The 22069-nt window shown below is 38.8% G+C and overlaps 1 protein-coding gene across 2 annotated transcripts in view; it reads left to right on the top strand.

Annotated features, from left to right (window-relative positions):
* The window catches only part of N4BP3 (NEDD4 binding protein 3), a 35771-nt gene that overhangs the window by 5123 nt on the left and 8579 nt on the right, over nt 1–22069 (top strand). Inside the window, exons 1-2 of one of the 2 annotated variants that reach the window (XM_070735827.1) lie at nt 8733–8753; nt 19257–19685. In XM_070735827.1, coding sequence (XP_070591928.1) covers nt 19281–19685 — 405 coding nt within the window. In that variant the 5' untranslated portion in view covers nt 8733–8753; nt 19257–19280. Of the gene's footprint in view, nt 1–8732; nt 8754–19256; nt 19686–22069 lie in introns of those variants that run through there. The other variant, XM_070735826.1, reaches the window with a different exon arrangement.

Below are 22069 nucleotides of genomic sequence, written 5' to 3'. Positions count from 1 at the left end.
ATAACTAGAAGAAATTGTCATGGCCTGGAAATATTTTCCTCTTAAGGAAAACTTTAAGCATATGTAATCATCTTAGCGGGAACACATGACTAACCAAGGTTTAGAAAAATTATTCAGTGTGCAGGAAGAGTACAACTCTTTTTTAAAAAAAATATTTTTATTGAATATAAACATTAAAAGAACATTTAAGACATTAAAACACAAACTTAAAACAAAACCATATGAACAAAACATTAAAACCCACAAATAAAGGGAAAAAAATAAAATAAAAAATACATTGAACCTTTATAACCCTTTTATGATATATTGCGTTGATATTGTATTTCCATATATATACAAGTGAGTTAAACTGTATTTCCTCTACAGTTTTCAATTATCAATCTGTTTAGCTGTTAATTAACATCACCTCTTATCATATACGTTGCTTCTATTCCTTATATGTTTTTACTTATGTATCCATTCTTCATTTTAAGAGATTCATTTTTCTGTATATTTATATTTGTAACTACAGTATATACATTTATACACCCTCCTTTCCCTCTCATTTCTTTTTCTCTAACCGTTGGCAAAACATATTCCAAAACTCATAAAATTCTGAGTCTTCTTTGTCATTTAATTCATATGTTAGTTTGTCTAATTCTGCACACTTTAATATTTTACTAGAATTCATAGTCATTTAGTAAAACTGTTTGGCGGCATATTCAGAAAAAATAAGGACATGAATTCAAATAAGTATTATTACTAATATTGTATCATCATCAATGAATGAAATGCACTATTACAGTTTTAGATGTATAAATGGAATTTGAGAGTAGATATCTAATAATATTAGCCCAGTAGGTTTTTTTTTTAAAAAGCTTCAGAAATGAGAACCAATAATTCCTCTATGAGGAATTTTCCACTTGAAAAATGAAGAGTAAAGGGAGTTGCAATGAATGCCTATTAAAACCCTGCTGTTCTGTTCGGGTCGTATGCGACCCGAAGCCAAGTTTGAGTCCCTGTAAAAAATTTTCCCTGCATATCTGAAATTTGAAATTTCATGCTGGTTCATCATTTCAGGGGTTCTCTCTATGAGAATTTTTTTGGGGGGGTGGGGGGCTTAGTTTTTGCTGGGCAAAAAAAGTTACAAATCTTATGTTCCTGGGTCACCCTGACCCGGACCGAAAACTCTTCATTTGCAGTGCTTATGTTTGGTCTTTTTGAAAGCTTTTTTCACTTGGAAAGTAGTCTGAACATTTCTGCACACAATGATATGAAAATTGAAATGAAAAAAGTAAATCTTATTGGTTTATTTTGCGGATATAATGCACGCCCCCCCCCGTTTTTGTGAAAAAAATTTCAATTTATGGATAGTTTTGCTTGCAAAATGCATTCTATTTTACTGAAGTTGGTGTGGGATTGGTAGCTTGAACATTTCTGAATATAAGAAAAATATAAAGGAACTGAACAAAATGATTCTTACTGGTTTTTTAACATCAGAAATAAGGCCTCCCCTCCCCCCTCAGCTGCTTGCAACCATTTTCACTTTTTATTTTTTTATGCTCCAAATCCGAAATATTCTTTAAAATCTTAGGCATTCATTTACTCAATTTAACAATGCTGACCATCAAAAAAATATTTGTGGGGGTGGGGGAATTTTTTTTTTTCTGGGCAAAAAAAAAGTCACACTTAGTCTGTTCGGGTCATATAGACCCGGACCAAAATGATTTTTTTTAGGCACTTGAATTTGGTCTTTTTGAAAACCTTTTCAACTGGAAAACTAGTTTGAACATTTATGAACATAATGATATGAAAATTGAACTGGAAAAATTGAGACTTATATTTTTATTTTGATCAAAAAGCCCCTCCCCCCATCCTTTTTTAATTTTGTGTCAATTTCTATTTTTTAAGGCTACAAATCCCTAAGGAATTTTCCCCAAAAAGGTTTGATATACTAAATTGAACATTTCTGAATATAAGAAAAATATAAATGAACTGAACAAAATGGTTCTTATTGGCTTATTTTTGCCACAAAAGGGCCACCCCCCCTCGGCCTTGCTGTGTGCCATTATTGTCACTGTTTATACATATTTGTCTAGAAATATTTGGAATATCCTTTTGAAAATCAACCACATTGTAGCCAGAGAACTAATTTTATGAAACAAATCCATTTTACTAAAAAAAAGTATGTAAGTTTGAAATTAACAGCATAATTTTTATATAAATTGAAATAATTGAGGCATACTTTATGTGCAAAATAAACCAATATGCATCAATTTTTCCAGTTCAATTTTCATATCATTATGTTCAGAAATGTTCAAGCTACCAATCCCACACCAACTTTAGTAAAATAGAATGTATTTTGCTAGCAAAACTATCCATAAAGTGAAGACTATTTAAAAAAAACGGGGGGGGCGTGCATTTTATCAACAAAATAAACCAATATGCATCAATTTTTCCAGTTCAATTTTCATATCATTATGTTCAGAAATGTTCAAGCTACCAATCCCATACCAACTTTAGTAAAATAGAATGCATTTTGCAAGCAAAACTATCCATAAATTGAAAAAAATTTCACAAAAACAGGGGGGGCGTGCATTATATCCGCAAAATAAACCAATAAGATTTACTTTTTTCATTTCAATTTTCATATCATTGTGTGCAGAAATGTTCAGACTACTTTCCAAGTGAAAAAAGCTTTCAAAAAGACCAAACATAAGCACTGCAAATGAAGAGTTTTCGGTCCGAGTCAGGGTGACCCGGGAACATAAGATTTGTTACTTTTCTTAAACAGAACAGCAGGGTTAAGTAATGCATTGCTCATATGAATAGAGAGGTTTTTTTCCCTTTGTACATGTATTAGAACAGTGGTTCCCAAACCTTTTTAGTCCATCATCCCTTGGTGCTACAAACCCATCCTCACCACCACCATCCATCCCTCAGGTGGGTATGGCCTGATGGTCAGGTGACCGGGTGGGCGTGGCCAACTTGTAAAATGTAGTAAAACTCACTTAACAACACTCTTGATTAGCAACCAAAATGTTAGGCTCAATTGTGATCATAAATCTTCCTTCCTTCCTTCCTTCCTTCCTTCCTTCCTTCCTTCCTTCCTTCCTTCCTTCCTTCCTTCCTTCCTTCCTTCCTCCCTCCCTCCCTCCCTCCCTTTCCTTTCCTTTCCATTCCATTCCTTTTCCAAAAACGCCAAGGAACACAACAGAGCTACAAGTGTTAGGTAGGATGCACATCTGGCGGCTCAACATGTCATACCTGCCAAAATGAGTCTCTGTGAGACTCTTCACACCACCGCCACTGTCCCGTGAAGCAGGACTCTGCAAGGCTTGTGCTGTTGCATGCATGAATGCCTGGAGGACCCCAACTGTGTTGTATGATGAAGCTCATGGTAGTCCTGCAGTTCGTGCATGCAAAGGCACAAGCCTTGCGGAGCCCTGCTCCATAAGGCAGCGGGAGGGGACCAGCTGCTCATCTGGCGCCAAGAACAGGGAGGCAGGCTCACCTGGCAGGCTGATCGGGCTCAGCGCTTAAGGCAGGCAAGAGGCAGGTTGAGCGAGCAACAATAAGGCAAGGTGTTGGCAAGGCAAGGCCTTGGCACCGGAACAAGTTATATAGACTTGGGGGGGGGGGTTTGGCCGGAAACCCCAAATGGCGGGAAAAGCATTGCAAAGCATCTGCTGCCCCCCTTGCCCCTAAGTGTTCCCACCGCCCCCCAGGAGGTGATGCCACCCACTTTGGGAACCACTGTGTTAGAATTTAAATCATCCACTGAAACTAATTGCAGAGATATTCAAGACTGATAGAAAGAAATAATTTTAATGTAGTACACTTGGTAATATTCATTTGAATTTACTGTTCCTAATTACTGCTTGATTGTAGATGATCTGAAAGGAGACACTGATTCCAGTCCAGCTCTGCACATATGTCAAGTTCACTTACAGTGTGGCACAGAATGATGGACTGTATAGGTCTCTAATCAGTGAAAAAAACAAAGTAAGCATCCATGAAGAGTATGTCAAAAAATACTGTATTATCCACAACCCAATATTGCAAGCTACCAGCACTTATAGAATGGGTCCATTTTATTCAGACCTCTCAGTTGTAATCTTCAACTATAAATCATGTTATAAATTTTTATGGTCAATCAGAAGTTATGTAAAACAGGATCTGTATATTCTGCAACGGGAGCAGTTGGTCTCTAGATTTGAAGGGTCATAAATATTTATATTAAAAAATGGGAAATAAAGCAAGGTCTTCCTTTATTTCCAAGACTAAGGTAACGCTTCTGCTTTCGCAGTGGAGTTCTTTACCTGGTATCTGGAAATAATAGGAGACTGAATGGGACAAAGAAAACAGAATTGTTACAATACAGAAAGGTTGTTCATACAGAATAACCTGGCAGTTTCAGGGTTTCTTTTCTGACTTTGGTGGGGATCATATTCCTCCCAGAGGAGCATTGATTTGGAAGTACAGTGGTACCTCTACTTAAGAACACTTCTACTTAAGAACTTTTGTAGATAAGAACCAGATGTTTAAATTTTTTTTGCCTCTTCTTAAGAACTATTTTCTACTTAAGAACCCGAGCCCGGAAAAATTTCCCAAGAAATTTGGGAGCGGTGTGAAGGCCCAGCCAGTTTCCTGCCATTCCCCCTTTAATCACGGCCATCTCGGGCTTTTCTGGGCTGCCAGAGGAGTTTTTCGGTGGCGCTCAAGGAGGCTTTGGCAGCCCAGAACGAACGGAGCATTTTCCTTTCTCTGGGCGCTTGGAGACGGAGTAAACCAATTCGCTGTGGTGGCTCCCTCGCGCTGCCTCCTGTACACCCGGCGCGAGGTTGCCTCCAGGAGCGTCTGGGCGCAGAAAGACAAAAGGGGACGCTTCGCCCTGGCCAAATCAACTCGGTTTCAGCCAAACCGAGGAGTCAGCACAGTGAAGGAAAGGCGCCGGCTACAAAGCGAGCAAACGAGAGGAGAGGGGAGCCCTTCAGCATGGGAAGAAAGAGGCAGCAGGTAGCAACAGCAGCCGCCTTTCGGTCAAAGGAGCAGGAGGTTCCCCCCTCTCACCCGCCTGGGTTTCTCTCTCTAGCGCAGTGTATGGGAGGCAGCCTCGCGCTGGGTGTATGGGAGGCGCGTGCTCCTCGTTGCCGCCTCAGAGTCCCTCTTTTTTTTTAAGCCTTAAAGTTTTTGGGGGGGTTTATTCCCCTCCGCTTACCTTCTTCCTTCGGCAGCGACTGTCCTCCTCCTCTTCTTCCTCCTCCTCCTCCCACCCAAATTCTGAGCTTTTATGTCTTTCCTAATGGTTTTGAACGCATATTTGCTTTTGCATTGATTCCTATGGAAAAATTGTTTCTACTTAAGAATGTTTCTACTGAAGAACCTGGTCACGGAACGAATTAAGTTCTTAAGTAGAGGTACCACTGTACAGTGGATTCACAATTCCAGTTGGATCAGAATATCATCATCCTGTTTGTTTAGCCAACAGGTACATACCGATATTACAGATGCATCTCTGGCAGTAATGGAGATGAGAGGAATCCAAAAACAGGTTTTTTCAGAGAAGCTTCTTTCTAGATTCAGGTGGCTCTATGCTGGTCACATTCAGGATCTGAAGATGTAGTCTTCCAGCTCCAACCTTTTATAACATAGGAGCTACAAGACAATGTAAAACAGCGGCATTACTGAATTTAGTTATCTTAATTTTAATTCTGTTGAATTTGGCTGATTTTAATTCTCTTTGGATACCTTGATGCATTGATAACATTATCCTGCTTATTATTATTATGAAACAACTAGGTGTTGGCAAGTAAGTGGTATATAAGTGTTGGGAAATAGATTAACTGTAATCAGATTAAGCCTATTGTACAAATACAATCATTATATAACTAGCTTTTACTGATGTTGTATGAAAATGAACAATGATTGGAGTTCACCGTCTTGCAATAAGGCAGAGTTCTATATGGAAGGCCCTGGGCCTCCCTATTGTGACAGGGCAAGAATCATAAAATACAGTTCAGCTAACATGCAATGACAATTGCAATTGTAAGTGAGAAACAAAGACAAGACTCTCATAATTTCATTTTGCAACAAACGTTCTCTGCTTCCCTTGCTGATTACCCTCTTTTAATTGCGGTATAGTTTCATATTGAACATTTACGTCTAGAAGTACCAATTCATAATTCTCTTCAGTCTGTTGATCTGATCTCTAAAGATTCCATTACCTACTACCTTTCGATTTGTCATAAAGAACTCTCTGACAAATTGAAAGACAAAAAAAGACAACTATAAAAAGTGGAAAAAGGGAGAAGGGGCGGCATACAAATCTAATAAATAATAATAATAATAAATAAAATAATAATAAAAATAACTAAGGCAGAATACCAGCAAATAGCCCAAGCCAGTAAAGATGAAGTAAGGAAAATTAAGGCTCACAATGAACAAAAGCTTGTGACAAAAGTAAATAGTAACAAAAAATAACATATTAAAAACAGGAAAAAAGTCAAGGAAACAATTGGTCCATTGCACAGAGAAAATGGCAAGGTGACAAGCAACAGGGGGAAAGCAGAGCTACTTAACTCGTTTTTTGCATCTGTCTTTACACAAAGGAAAAAAACAGTCCAACCTATTAAAAACAGCACCACAAAAAAACAGATTAGGAACACAAGTTAAAATAGGGAAGAAAATGGTAAGTGAACACCTATGAATTCAAATCATCAGGACTGGATGTATTATTCCCCAAGGTTCTGAAAGAACTGGCAGACAAGATCACAGAACCACTGAACTGTATCATTCAAAGATCCTAGAGTACTAGGGAACTGCCAGAGGACTGGAAAAAAGCTGATGTAGTTCCCATATTCAAAACAGGAAAAAATAGATCCAGGAAACTACAGACCTATCAGTCTGGCCTCAATACCAGGGAAGATTCTGGAAAAGATAATCAAGCAACAAATCAACAAATGCCTAGAACAAAGTAATAATCAAAAGCCAACATGGGTTTATCAAAAACAGATCATGCCAGACTAATCTCATTGCATTCTTTGACAAAGTGACAAAATTAAGGGACCAGAGGAAGGCTGTTGATATAATTTAGTTGCAGTTCAGTAAGGCATTTGATAAACTAGATGATAACCTACTAAGGTAGAAAAATATGGGTTAGACAGCATCACCACCAGATGGATTCAAAACCGGCTGACCAATCGCACTCAATGTGTAGTGCTCAATGGAACAGCATCTACATGGAGGGAATTATGCATTGGAATACCCCAAGGTCCAGTACTCAACATCTTCATCAATGACTTGGACAAGGGGGTAGATGGGGAACTCATCAAATTTGCAGATGACTCCAAACTGGCAGAAATAGCCAACTCTCCAGAAGATAGGCTCAAGATATAGAAGGATCTTGACAGATTTGAACATGGGTGCTATCTAAGAAAATGAAATTCAATGGTGAAAAAAGTAAGGTTCTACATTTAGACAAGAAAAACAAAATGCACCAAAAGAGCCAATACAGTTAACAGAGGGAGAGAATCAAGTTCACGTGAAATGTTAATACAGTGATACCTCGTCTTACAAACACCTCGTCATACAAACTTTTCGAGATACAAACCCAGGGTTTAAGATTTTTTTGCCTCTTCTTACAAACTATTTTCACCTTACAAACCTACCGCCGCCGCTGGGATGCCCTGCCTCCGGACTTCCGTTGCCAGCGAAGCGCCCATTTTTACGCTGCTGGGATTCCCCTGAGGCTCCCCTCCATGGGAAACCCCACCTTTGGACTTGTTTTTGTGATGCTGCAGGGGAATCACAGCAGGGGAATCACAGCAGCGGAATCACAGCAGCGCAAAAACAGGCGCTTCAGCTGGCAAAAGGGGTGAATTTTGGGCTTGCACGCATTAATCGCTTTTCCATTGATTCCTATGGGAAACATTGTTTCATCTTACAAACTTTTCACCTTAAGAACCTCGTCCCGGAACCAATTAAGTTTGTAAGACAAGGTATCACTGTACCACTTTTTAATGCCTTGATAAGGCCACACTTGAAATACTGCATTCAGTTTTGATTGCCACAATGTGAAAAAGATGTTGAGACTCTAGAAAGAGTGCAGAGAAGAGCAACAAAGATGATATGGGGACTTGAGGCTAAAGCATATGAAGAACACTTGCTGGAACTGGGTATGTCTAATTTAATAAAATTTAATAAAAAGAAGGACCAGGGGAGACATGATAGCAGTGTTACAATTTATCTCAGGGGTTGCCACAAAGAAGAGAGAGTCCACCTCTTCTCCAAAGCACCTGAGGGTAGAACAAGAAGCAATGGGGGGAAATTAAACAAGGAGAGAAACAACTTAGAAATTAAAGAGAAATTTCCTGACAGTCAGAACAATTAATCAGTGGAACAGCTTGCCTCCAGAAGTTGTGAATGCTCCAGCCCTGGAAGTTGTTAAGATATTGGATAACAATTTGTCTGAAGCGGTGTATAGTTTCCTGCCTAAGCGGGGGGTGGGGGGGTGGACTAGAAGACAACCAAGGTCCCTTCCAACTCTGCGGTTATTATGCTACTACTAGGCTGCAAACAACCAAACAACCACTAGATGGCAGCAGAGTTAGAAAACACTCTGTCTTGCCATCTGATAGTCCCTCCCCTTCCCCAGCATATTTATCTCATCATAATGATGAAGATAATCAGGGCCGCCAATAGGGCAGTTTTACCAGTACTGGCGTCAGGGGCCTGGCCAAATTGAAAAATTAGGGGGGCCCGGCGATTGCACGGTGAGTTGGCGTGCTAAGGAAGCTAATTGAATTCAGTTGCAAAATTGTTACAATCGGGACCAGGCAAGAGCACAGATCAGCAAAAATGCCTAATTTTCTCTATTCTGCCTGAAGAGCTTCATAGCTGTTAAAGATGAAGTTTGGATCAGAGCTAATTTGGTATATATTTTGATTATGGTGTTAGATGTTTTTCGAAATTGTTCCCTTCTAAGTGTGAGGAAAAGATGTGTTGCTTTGGAGTTGACATGTTTTTTGGAGCCGTCTCGCCATTTTAGATTTGAGAAGAAAACACCATCCTGGATTCGAGAAGCAAGCATTGTGGGAAGTGGGAAGATTTGAATATGCAAAGGAGAAGCTGGGTACTAAGGACTTTTCAAAAAACAAACAACTACATCATATTTTGAGACTTGTGCTGAGAAGATCTGAAGCGGGAGTTGGTTATTTTACATTTTACCTTCTAAGTTATGTTAAATGCATACACAGTAATATCTCACCGTATGCTTAATAGATATGATAACATCCTAGGAAAAGAAGAAGAAAGAAGAAAAGAGAAAGAAAAGGTGTTGTTCTTAGAGCCACCCACGGACATGCTATTTGTTAAGAGACTATACATTACACATTTAAAAGCTTAAATATATTAAGTTATGGAACTCAATGGCAGGTACATTTGCTTCATAATATGGATTTGATGATACATGAGGGTATGTTCTTTTTTATAAAGCAATTTTAAAATTTTGCAAACTTTGGAAAATGGGTATAAGGAGATAGGTGGAGAGGTTAATGAGAAGAAGAGGGAAGGTTTTTTTGCTCTTCCCTCCTCTTTCTCTTCTTTTTTCTTGGACTGTGCTTTTTACACCTATGGTGGAGTTTACGTATAGTTTTAAACATTATTGTGTATAATTTATCTTCTGATTACCTGTTATTTATTGGTATTATTGTGAAAACAAATATTTTTCTAGTGTGATGCAGGAGTATTTTGTCTTTATCCTTTGTGCCATCTTATTGCTGCTTTTAATATTGTTGATGGCAAAATTAATAATATTTTGTTAATTTGGTGTATTTGCACTGTTCTGGTAATTTATTTATATGTATGTAATATGTTGATGTCACTTGAATATATTTTCTGCGTTATTAACATATTATTAATCTGTCAAACAAGTGTACCTTGTTGTAGTGGCAGGGTTTAATTTTTTTTTGAAAGGTAAATTTAATACATAATTGGTATGTCGCAAAATAAAGTAGTTTTAAAATGGCGGGGGGGCAGACACTTAGGCGGTATGGGCCCCCAAAATTCCTGATGGCGGCCCTGAAGATAATACATTGTATTTCTACTAATGTAAACCTGCTGAGGGTAAAACATATTTGGTTACACCTCCAGCATATTGCTTCAGATATACCAAAAGTAATCCAAACTGTCTTTAGTGTTAGCAGGCAGTGTGGTATGCAGGGTGGATTTGATTTAAATCAAGTCAATTTAAGTCATATTTTTTAAAGAGCAACTGTCATCTTTCACCTCCTTTGACCTCCTGTTGACTCACCGACAGTCATAATATTGCAGAATATACAATATAACTAAGCTCCATTCCATGCTGAATAAACTAAATTATTAATGTATCTTAAATATAAAACTATAGATAGATTTTTACTTCAAAAACATATTTAAAAAATGATTAAAATTTTAGAAATCATTTAAAATTTAACAAATCTGATTTTCTATTTTTTTTTTAAAAAAATACATCAATTTTTATCCACCCTGGCTGCATGTAACAAGACTGAGAATTTAGCTTATACATTTTCTAATTTACTAGCAATAGCTCTTAGATTTATATAGCGCTTCACAGTGCTTTACAGCCCACTCTAAGTGATTTACAGAGTCAGCATGTTGGCCCCAACAATCTGAGTCCTCATTTTACTCCCCTTGGAAAGATGTAAAGCTGAGTCAACCTTGAGCCAGCGAGACACGAACTGCCAAACTGCTGGCAGCAGGTGATTAGCAGAAGTAGCTTGCAATACTGCATTCTAACCATTGTGCCACTGCTGCCCTATACTAAGAAGCCTTATGTTGACCAAAGCCATAAGGGGCAGCGGAGGCCAATCTTATGGACTAATCTCAGGGAATATAGAAGATTGTGACTTCAAATGCAAGAGGAATAAATAGTAAAGAGGATGAAATATGTTGTGTATTTGTGCAAATAAGAGAAAGAGGGTTGATCTAACAGATATGAACGAAGGTGATCTGATATTGGTGTGGAGTTGATGAATTCAGACAGGAAGTGAATGAATAGGTTTCATTATGAACAAAAGAGTTTAAAAAGTATGTTAGAGAGCAGAACTTGTCAGGCTGTTTGTTGTGCTGTTTGTTATTGTGGTAGGAAGTAGAATTTGTTATGCTGTCTGTTGTTGCTGTTTATTGTGGTAATAGGAAGACTGAGAGGAAATCTGGAACAGAAATTATAAAATAACCAAATCAGCAAAGTACAAAGAGAACCAGTATAAAATGTTCTATCACTGGTATTTGGCACCTTCTAGACTAGTGAAGATTTACCTAAATATGAACCAATTGTTGGAAATGTGGTCAAAAACAAGGTACATCATACATGGTGGTTATGCTCTGAAACAAAAAAATATTGGGGGGGAAAATCATGGGTGGATACAAGAAACAGTAGGAATTCAGACAGAATACACCCCAAAGTTATTTTTGCTAGGGATCGTTAAATAGGAATGTAACAAAAGAACAATACACATCATTTTATATATAATAATAACAGGAAGAATAGCATTTGCACAATGCTGGAGAAAAATGAATACACCTTCCAAAAGTTTAGTAATAAAAAAATATTTGATTGTGCCGAAATGGACAAATTAACAATTGAATTGAAAGGACAAATAGATTTGGAACACTGTGTAATATGGAAGAAGTGGTATGACTTGATTGAGAATAGAAAAATGGAAAAGGAAGAAACAACATAGAAGTAGAATTAAAATGTATAGCTAAAATGTATGGAGTATATTTGAATTTGAATGTCATAGTATGTAAATGAACACAGTTACATTTAAGTTATGAGTACTATGTTTGTTTAATGATAAAAATACAATAAAATCTTCTAGGGAAAGAAAGGAATCCAAAGGTTGCTGATAGTTTAATGTTAGACTACAGTAAATGTTGGTAATAAAAAAAGTCAGATGGTATTTAAGATGATAGTAAACGACATAAACAACACAAATAGATAAAGGTGGGAATTATACAAAGGTTAGGTTTTGCTTTTTGATTATAATCAATTTGATTTGATAGCTCCAGGAGAGGCATCTGCAAAAGGACAAAGAAGGAAATTTATGAAAGGAGCATCGTGTTGATACGATGCTTTTTTTTGTCCCTTTTGTGTGTACGTTGTAGCATCATACATACTTTTTATACATATACAAAAAGGGCAGAGATTGCACTGCTCTTGATGAACACACTGATATCTGTAGATGCTTATGCTGTGGGTGAGATTAAATGCATAAAAATTAATCTGCAAAAAATGAGAGTGAGAAGAAAGATATTGTATAATTTATATAGAGATCAAGGAACAATATAGATTAAAAGCGTCTCAGAGGACTTGAAGAACAATTTAATGGAAATAAAAATTGTTGAAAGTGGGTCAAGGGAGTCAATTCCATGAGGTAGATCATAAATTCCACAGAAGGCTAAAACAACTTTTATTAGGATAGACTATAATAACAAAAATCTTGCAAGTCTGATTATGTGATACCTTCTGCCCTTTTATGAATTGGGGGGGGGGGGGTTATATCTGAGACACTTATACAAAACTCCTACATTATTTGGGCCATATTTTCCTTCTCATTGCTTTAATACAGGGGTGTCAAATTTGAATTTCATTGAGAGCCACATCAGGGTTGTGTTTGACCTCAGTATGTGTGCGTGTGTGTGTGTGTATGTGACCAGGGTGGGCACGGCCAGCTCAATGTCACTCGTGTCAGGGGCACCTCTGCCAGTGAAAATGGGCTCCCAAGCACTATTTTCACCTGTGACAGCCTCATGCAACCCTCTGCTAGCAAAAACAGAGCTGGAGTGGCAGACGTGCATGGCCTTAGTGAGCTCTGTTTCCAGATGCGATGGCCTCCTGTAACCTTCTAACAGTTAAAATGCAGTGTGTGTGTGTGTGTGTGTGTGGTTTTCGCTGGCATAAGCACCATGGGCCTATCCTTCCAGAATTTCCAGGGTAGCCCCAGGGGCCAGATCTAAGCACCAGGTGGGCTGGGGCCTTGGGTTTGACACCTTTGCTTTAATAGATCCCTCCTCTGTCCATCAAGGTTATCCTGTTTATTCTGTAGGCCAGTTGAAGAAGGAGTTTCTAGCAAAATGATTTTACTCTGCTATTAATGAAGGGGGTGTTTTATGATGAAACTAAACTGACGGAATCGGAAAGTAGTAATATTATTATTATTATTATTATTATTATTATTATTATTATTATTTATTGGATTTGTATGCCGCCCCTCTCCGTAGACTCGGGGCGGCTAACAACAATGATAAAAACAGCATGTGACAATCCAATAATAAAACAATTAAAAACCCTTATTATAAAACCAAACATACACACAGACAGACATACCATGCATAACTTGCAATGGCCTAGGGGGAAGGAGTATCTCAACTCCCCCATGCCTGGCGGTATAAATGAGTCTTGAGTAGTTTACGAAAGACAGGGAGGGTGGGGGCAATTCTAATCTCCGGGGGGGGGGAGTTGGTTCCAGAGGGCCGGGGCCGCCACAGAGAAGGCTAAGTATATCTTAGTCAGATACCTGGGAATGATAGTGATATCCTGAAGAATAGAATTGAAACAAATTCTATAATTGTTAATGTTCAAGGAAGAAAGGATAGAAAGGTAGTAATAAATGCTTTGAATAGAAGGGTAAGGCTGCAGGTATAGATAGCGCAACTTACAATGCTATCTCTTCAATCAGTTTCTCGGCCATTCTGAGGACCAGGTGTCTCCACATTTTTCAGTCTTGTATGGTTTCTTTCACTTGGTTTGTGCTCAGTTTGGTGTCGGCTGATGAGACCTGGCAATTGTATGGTGGTTATTTTTGGCAACCACGTGGAGGTTTAATAATATATTGTGGCTATGGCTGAAAAACGAGAAAAATCATGAGAGGGAAAAAAAACAGCTACCTGGAATTTCGACCCTGAAAAAGAGACAGATAAAACCCAAACCTGTCTTTTTATGATGTGAAGAGGAAGCAGTAAATGTCTACAATAAATTGTTTATGGTATATGAGTGTTAGTGTATGTACTTAGAAGACTTACATTATCAGTTGCTACATTATGGTTGTAAAGGTTATAATACGATATTCAATTCGATATTCAATTTTTATTTTATAATTCCTGTCCAACAAATCAAAGATATAGAATCGGTACCATAGTTTTGTTTAAGGCTCTTCTACATTCCTTTGGCAAAGAGCCCAGTGATTACTGTAATTGTGCATGCCAATAAAAATATTTCTGTTTCAACTGTCTTCAAATGCTACACTTCCTTATTAAAGTAGCCATTTTCCCCACAACAGTTTATGGATGTCTATAATGGCAGGTCTGGATACAAAAAGGTAAAAGATGGCTTCCAGGCCTGACATATACAAGTTGTTTAATGTGTTTGTGCACATTGCATTTGTGTTTGACAATCAGCTACATTGCCATATCTTTTTTTCTTATTCTTGCCTTCAATGTCCTTGGCTTAACTATTTCTTATTTATTTATTTATTTATTACTTGGATTTGTATGCCGCCCCTCTCCGAAGACTCGGGGCGGCTCACAACATGTAAAAAGACAAATCATAAGTAATCAACAATTTAAAATTTTAAAGATTTAAAAAACCCCACAAACTAACAGACTCACACACAAGCATACCATATATAAATTCAACGTGCCCAGGGGGGGGGGGGGGATGTTTCAATTCTCCCATGCCTGACGGCAAAGGTGGGTTTTAAGAAGTTTACGGAAGGCAGGAAGAGTAGGGGCAGTTCTAATCTCCGGGGGGAGTTGGTTCCAGAGGGCCGGTGCCGCCACAGAGAAGGCTCTTCCCCTGGGGCCCGCCAACCGACATTGCTTAGTTGACGGGACCCGGAGAAGGCCCACTCTGTGGGACCTAATTGGTCGCTGGGATTCGTGCGGCAGGAGGCGGTCTCGGAGATATTCTGGTCCAGTGCCATGAAGGGCTTTAAAGGTCATAACCAACACTTTGAATTGTGACCGGAAACTGATCGGCAGCCAGTGCAGACTGCGGAGTGATGGTGAAACATGGGCATACCTGGGTAAGCCCATGACTGCTCTCGCAGCTGCATTCTTGCTCTGTTTTTCCCGCACTCTACATAATGTTGCTTATCCTGAAAGGAAATAGTGTAATGGAAATGTATGTATGTACTGTAAGTCCTAGAAAATATGGTATTTAATATACTAAGACTTATTCTTTAAGATGCCCATAAAGAGAAATTCAAAGATTTCAAAACAAGTTAAAATGTTTGAAATGATTAGATACAGCAAAGTAAATAATAATAATAATAATAATAATAATAATTTATTAGATTTGTATGCCGCCCCTCTCCGTAGACTCGGGGTGGCTCACAACAATAATAAAACAATGTACAATGTGACAAATCTAATGTTTTTAAAAGAAAACACATTAAAAACCCAACATTTAAAAACCATGCAACACAAGCATACCATACATAAAACTATATAAGCCTGGGGGAGATGTCTCAATTCCCCCATGCCTGGCGATATAGGTGGGTCTTAAGCAATTTATGAAATACAAGGAGGGTGAGGGCAGTTCTAATCTCTGGGGGGAGTTTATTCCAGAGGGCCGGGGCTGCCCCAAAGGAGAAGAAAAAACACTGTATCTTCTACACCAGTGTTTCCCAACCGTGGCAACTTTAAGATATTTGGACTTCAACTCCCAGAATTCCCCAGCCAGCGAATGTTGGCTGGGGAATTCTGGGAGTTGAAGTCCAGATATCTTCAAGTTGCCATGGTTGGGAAACACTGTTCTACACAATGTTGAATGCTTAACAATATGCACCGTATGAATTCCAGCTGCTTATTCCATTTCACTGCCAACTTCCTCCTCTCAGGAATTTGCACACTTGGCTGCTAGGAAATGGTGCTTGTTTAAAAGACAGCGACAATTTGCAGTTTTAGATAGGATGCATATGTTATGTGCAAATGCATATGTGTATGACCAATTAAGAATCATGATTATTACGGTTTGCCATTCCATAGGAATCTGGGTCACATCTCTGTGACCTACCCTCCACTTCTCTTTTAGTGATGTTGAGAAAAAAACATTTTCATGCAAGACCTCAGCTCCTGCCCTCTTCTTATTGAAATTGAGGGCCCAGCTGCATATATTAAAATTGGTTACTCTGCTGTAAGAACAGTGCCAACATCTGTTACAATATAGTTGGTCTGGCTCTTTACCGTAAGGCTACTTAGAACAGGTTATACATGTGGGAAAAAGAAAAGCATGTAGAAGATGGCTACCATGGAAGGAAAGAAAACTCCATTCATATTGCCTTGATGGTGACCAATTAAATCGACTAGAGTTGGCTTAGTGCAGGGGTCCTCAAACAGCTGGAGAATTCTGGGAGTTGAAGTCCATAAGTCTTAAAGTTGCCAAGTCTGAAGAGCTATGGCTTAGTGGAAAGGGAAAACTGGAAATCATAGGATCTGTTTTTCATTCAGCTGCAGATGCTTTTGGACACTTGAAATCTACTAATAATGAAAAAAGACAAATAATACATGACTTCCATCAACAACTGTACAATACAGATGCTTTTGAATCTGTTGACAAACTTCTTCCCATATGATTTTTTTCAATATTTTGGGTTTTGGTATGCTGGTTCAATTAATTGTCTATGGAGATTCTCCAAGTGGCAAGTGGACTTTCTTGGTTTTTTATTGAAAATATTTCACTTCTCATCCAATTTTCCCACCCCAGATCTGGCTTTGCGTAATGATTAAGGAGCTGGTATAGGGCTTCGGGACATTGTCATCTGAGGTCAATGGTGCAATGGTGTTTGTCAAAAAAGCTCATTTAAATTGGCACTGATGAGATGCTAACCTTGTTGCAATTCCAGTAATCAAGTTCTCAGCTAATAATGCGTGGTTCTGGGCCAGCCACTGACTGGTTATCTTGTTCCTTGACTGTGTTACTGCTTCAAACATATTCTAAATAAGTCTGACTTTAGAAGGATTTAAGAGTAGTGTGGAGCAGGTTTCTGAACTGTGGAGTTATTATTATTTTTATACACGTTAAAGCTGCTTTGTGAGGATGGTGGACTGAAGTATTTTGGATGGTTGGAAGCAGATACTATAAATTTTGATTTGAACATTCTTGGAGAAACTATTTGTGGTTCCCCACTTTTGCGAGCCAAGGGGACCTGAATCACTCAAGTGTCACTTCTGAATTGGGATACTTGTAGCATGGATTGCCTTCTCAGCAGAAATTGGATTGACACTTAACATTATTGGCTTCTTGTAAAATATTTTTAAAAATCAAATGGCAGAGCCATTATATGCCTCTGAAATATGAAACTACATCATTGGTTTATTGTTATTATTTACATATTATTGTTACAGTTCCTATATATTTTAAGATTATTTTCAATTTTATATTTTTTCCACTTTTATTGTATTGTAATTTTATTGTGGCTATTCTTGACTACAGAGAATCTGTGGATAGCGATGGATATTAAATTAATAAACAATGTTGACTGCAGTTCCATTGTTATGCCAAATGCCTATGAAGCCAAACTTCGAAACATGTTCTTTAACATGCCCAGGTGATGGTTCTGGAAACTTCACATGCAGCAGGAAGTCGAGAAGTCAGAACAGTGGAGAAGAAACCACTACAATCTTATAGTTCTAATCTTATTTTCTAGTACGAACTACTCAACATGTTAAATTGGGCTGTGGAAAGAATTAAAACCATTTATGCCCTTCATAAATGGAGGGACACCAGTTGCACCACAAGTATCACTTTGATAAAATATAAAATCAAAATAGATTTCTGTGTAAGGAGCAGCTTGTCTGATATTTTGATTGGCCATTTAATCACTTGTAGGTAGTTCTCGACTTATAGTCACTATTGGAACCAGAATTTTTGCTGCTAAACATAGTGGTGGTTAAGTTGTGCCTGATTTTATAACCCTTTTTTCCTACAGTTGTTAAGAAATTCACATTTAATTTCACAGTCATTAAGTGAATCAGGTTTTCCCCATTGTCATGGCTTGTTGGAAGTTGGCTGAGAGGGTCACTAATGATGGTCAACATAGCAACATAGAAACATAGAAGATTGACGGCAGAAAAAGACATCATGGTCCATATAGTCTGCCCTGTATTTTATCTTAGGATGGATCTATGTTTATCCCAGGCATGTTTAAATTCAGTTACTGTGGATTTACCAACATGTTGGTAACATGATTCTAGAATGCTGCAACAGTGGTAAATATATATGCTGATTGCCAAGCACCGACATTTTGATTACATGACCATAGGGATGATGCAATAACTATAGTCTTAAGTCACTTTTTTTAGTACCGCTGTAACTTCAAATGGTCACAAAACAAGGATTTCCTCTGCTTGGCTGCTGGCAGATTTCCATATATGAAGCCAAGTAAGCTGGGGAGTTGGTCAGTGATTGCTTTTGGCATTCTTAGAATATATATATATATATTCATACATCCATCCTAAGATAAAATACAGAAAATAGTATAAGGGCAGACTAATGTGAGCTGTGGATCAAGGAGGCGTTCTTAGAAAATATATATATATGTTCATATATCCATCCTAAGATAAAATACAGAAAATACTATAAGGGCAGAGTAGATGGATCATGAGGTCTTTTTCTGCCGTCAATCTTCTATGTTTCTATCTTATATGCTGATTAGCCCTAGATCGATCTCTTTTGATCATTAAAGAGCTGGTGGCTGTATAAGTAATTCCAATATTGCCTAGATTCAGGGGAGGAGCTTGATTTAGGAATTAACATGTCAGAAAGGGTGCAACATACACTTAGGCCTGAACTGGGTGGAACTGAGTGCTTTTTGGGAAAGGTTACTTCCTGGTGAGGCACCATTTCAACGTAGTTGACAGGAGGTGAGTAAAACACAACAGAGATGCAAGAAGCCAGAAGTCAAAAGTTAGCAGTGGTGTTTGAAGACGGCAGTGGCAAATCATTTTGGAACTTTTGTTGAGAAAATCACATAGTTCTGTTCATGCAGTCAATTGACATTGAGTATTAGTGGGTTTTGTTTTTGTTTTTTTGAAAAAAAACTGAGGATTCTGGCATTGAAGTTACTGAGCCGGAAAGATTGCCATTTTCTTATCCCCGTGAAAGGATTAACTGATGTTCTTTGACTGTCAGGAATAGATTGGGATTGATGTGTCTAAGAGCTGGTGGGATCAAAGTGATCACTAATTTTTCTGAATATGATTTCTTTTGGCAGTGCTGGAATTATCTCTGAATCTCCATGGCAACAGCACAGGCCTCTCATGTGACCTGTGACCTCAGCCATTGTCTCTTTGATCCTCATTCTCTGGATTCCGAGGCTGACAACAACTGTGAGATGGGCAGCGTGGGCAGCCTGGTAGAGAAACAAGAGTACTCGCCCTCTTCATCAGGAGGTCTGCGAAGGATGCGCCAGCCAGATGGGTTGCTCCGGAAAGGAATATCGCAACGTGAAATCTCTGGCTACCCGCATGGGGGCAAACGGGATATTCGGGCTGAGAAGAAACACCAGTCATCTGGTGGTGGCTTTAAACGGGATTATGAGAGTGACCGGGAGAATCAGTCCCCCGAGCGGTACTACCTGGACAATCAGCGAGGAACAGATTTTTCCAAGAGTTCTTTGCCTGAACGTGGACGCTTTGACAAGGTATGGGCTTCAATAATGTTCTAATAGTTTTCTGGCATGAAACAAATATACAGTGATACCTTGTCTTACAAACTTAATTGGTTCCGGGACGAGGTTCTTAAGGTGAAAAGTTTGTAAGATGAAACAATTTTTCCCATAGGAATCAATGGAAAAGCGATTAATGCATGCAAGCCCAAAATTCACCCTTTTGCCAGCCGTTTTTGCGCTGCTGGGATTCCCCTGAGGATCCCCTCTATAGGAAACCCCACCTCCAGACTTCTGTGTTTTTGCGATGCTGCAGGGGAATCCCAGCAGGAGAATCCCAGCATCGCAAAAACGAGCGCTTCGCTGGCAACGGAAGTCCGGGAAGTGGGGTTTCCCAGCAAAGGGAGCATCAGGGGAATCCCAGCAGCACAAAAACGAGTGCTTCGCTGGCAACGGAAGTCCGGAGGCGGGGCATCCCAGCGGCAGCGGAGGGTTTGTAAGGTGAAAATAGTTTGTAAGAAGAGGCAAAAAAATCTTAAACCCCGGGTTTGTATCTCGAAAAGTTTGTATGACGAGGCGTTTGTAAGATGAGGTATCACTGTATTTGTTCTTTATCCAGTAGATCTGGAGTATTTCTGAGTTTTGTGATATTAAAATATACAGATTTATAGTTAGCATGTGCTTTGGGAAAGCTGTGTGGTGATGGGTGAAACTAAGAAGCTAATGGATCAGAGGAATTCAGCTAATTGTAACCTTCCCTGAACGAAATTGGCTCGGATGGATGGATGGATGGATGGATGGATGGATGGATGGATAGATGATAGATAGATAGATAGATAGGATAGATCCAACTAGAGTTGGAAGCAGTGGTGGGCTCCTACGGGTATGGTCAGGTATGCAGTATCAGTAGCAAACTTTTTGGTCAGGTACACAGTACCATGTTTTTCCTATCACAGTAAATGAGGTTGAATGTGTATAATTTTAGAAGAGCTGTGCGTGCATGTGTGTACATACACTTTATATAGTAGATAATCAGGGGTGGGCTACTGCCCGGATGGGGAGAGTGCAGTGGGGTAGTGAAAATAGAGCTCCACCCCAGAGCACCCAATTTGCACTGAAACATGTTGAAACAAAATGCATAATCCATGCCCACAGTGTGATAGTAAAAATTTTGGTAGCCCATCACTGGTTGGAAGGGACCTTGTAGGTCATCTAGTCCAACCCCCCCGCTCAAGCAGGAGTCCCTACACCATTTCAGACAAGTGTTGGAGCTCTCACAGCCTCCGCAGGCAAGCTGTTCCACTGGTTGATTGCTCTCACTGTCAGAAAGTTCCTCCTTATTTCCTGAATCTTTAGAGTGGGAATGGCCACGTGGTGGATATTCACCCCAAGCCAGTTCTTTACAAATTTCAACACTTGTTAGTTCAGAGATGTCACTTAGCATGCTGCTTTGCTGGCTTGGAAAAGACCTGTTGATCCATACACAGCTCTTATGCGTCCACTTTCAGTTGAGTTTAGTGTCGTGATACCTAAAGAAGTGATGCCTCAAAGGCCCTGAGGTTAAATGCAGGGACTCTTGCATCATGATCTGTTTATCTCTGAAAAGTGTGAAAGTGTTCGCTGAGAACTGGTACCAAACTGTCAGATATGCTAAACTTAATTTGGTTATGATCATTTCCAGGAGAATCTCTAAACCAGCAGAAAAGCCAAGCTACATAGAAAAGCTATTCTTTCTGAGATAGATAGTCACAATAATTTCATCCATATCGGAGTTGAAGCAGAGGAATCTTTGCCTTCAGCTCTGAAGGATTCATCTAGCTCTGAAACAGGATCCTAAATGCTAGTGTCAATCTAGGCAATGAGAAACATGGCTAAGAGTGCTATTTGTAATGTTACGGTGCTGCTTCATTCTTCTTAACAATGTCCTTATTTAATGCCAGCCAGATGGGTTGCTTCCATGTTTTATGGTTAAAAACAGCTTTAATCTCTGGAAAGCTGCCGCAAAAAAAATCTCTCTCCCTTCCCCTATCCTGACTAGGACAAAAAAATTGTTTGCCACTTTAGATCTTACTAATAAAAGAATAAGAGACCAGATGCCCTGAGTCCTGTTTGGAGTGGGCAGCATATAAATATAAACAACAAACAAACAAACGTAGTTCAGAGTTGAATTGTGGGGTCTTTGGTGCACTCCCTTTTGTTCAGCACTGATGTTACCTAGTTTGGTAGTGAAATGGCTATGAGTATTGATGTATGAAAGGAAGTTATGATAGAATTGTGATGTTTTTTTGTTTCTAATTCAAACATGTAGAGTGAGCTTGTAGTTATAAGTATATATGTATATATGTTTGGGTTCTTTTCTTTTTTCTTTTTGTTTTGTTTTAATTGTTTTCTATGCATTGCTTTCTTTTTTGTGTATGTCA

Source organism: Erythrolamprus reginae, chromosome 2, assembly GCF_031021105.1.
Source record: "Erythrolamprus reginae isolate rEryReg1 chromosome 2, rEryReg1.hap1, whole genome shotgun sequence".
NCBI classification, from domain to species: Eukaryota; Metazoa; Chordata; class Lepidosauria; order Squamata; family Dipsadidae; genus Erythrolamprus; species Erythrolamprus reginae.
The sequence above is the reverse complement of the archived record's forward strand: the minus strand, read 5'-3'. Positions and strand labels throughout refer to the sequence as shown.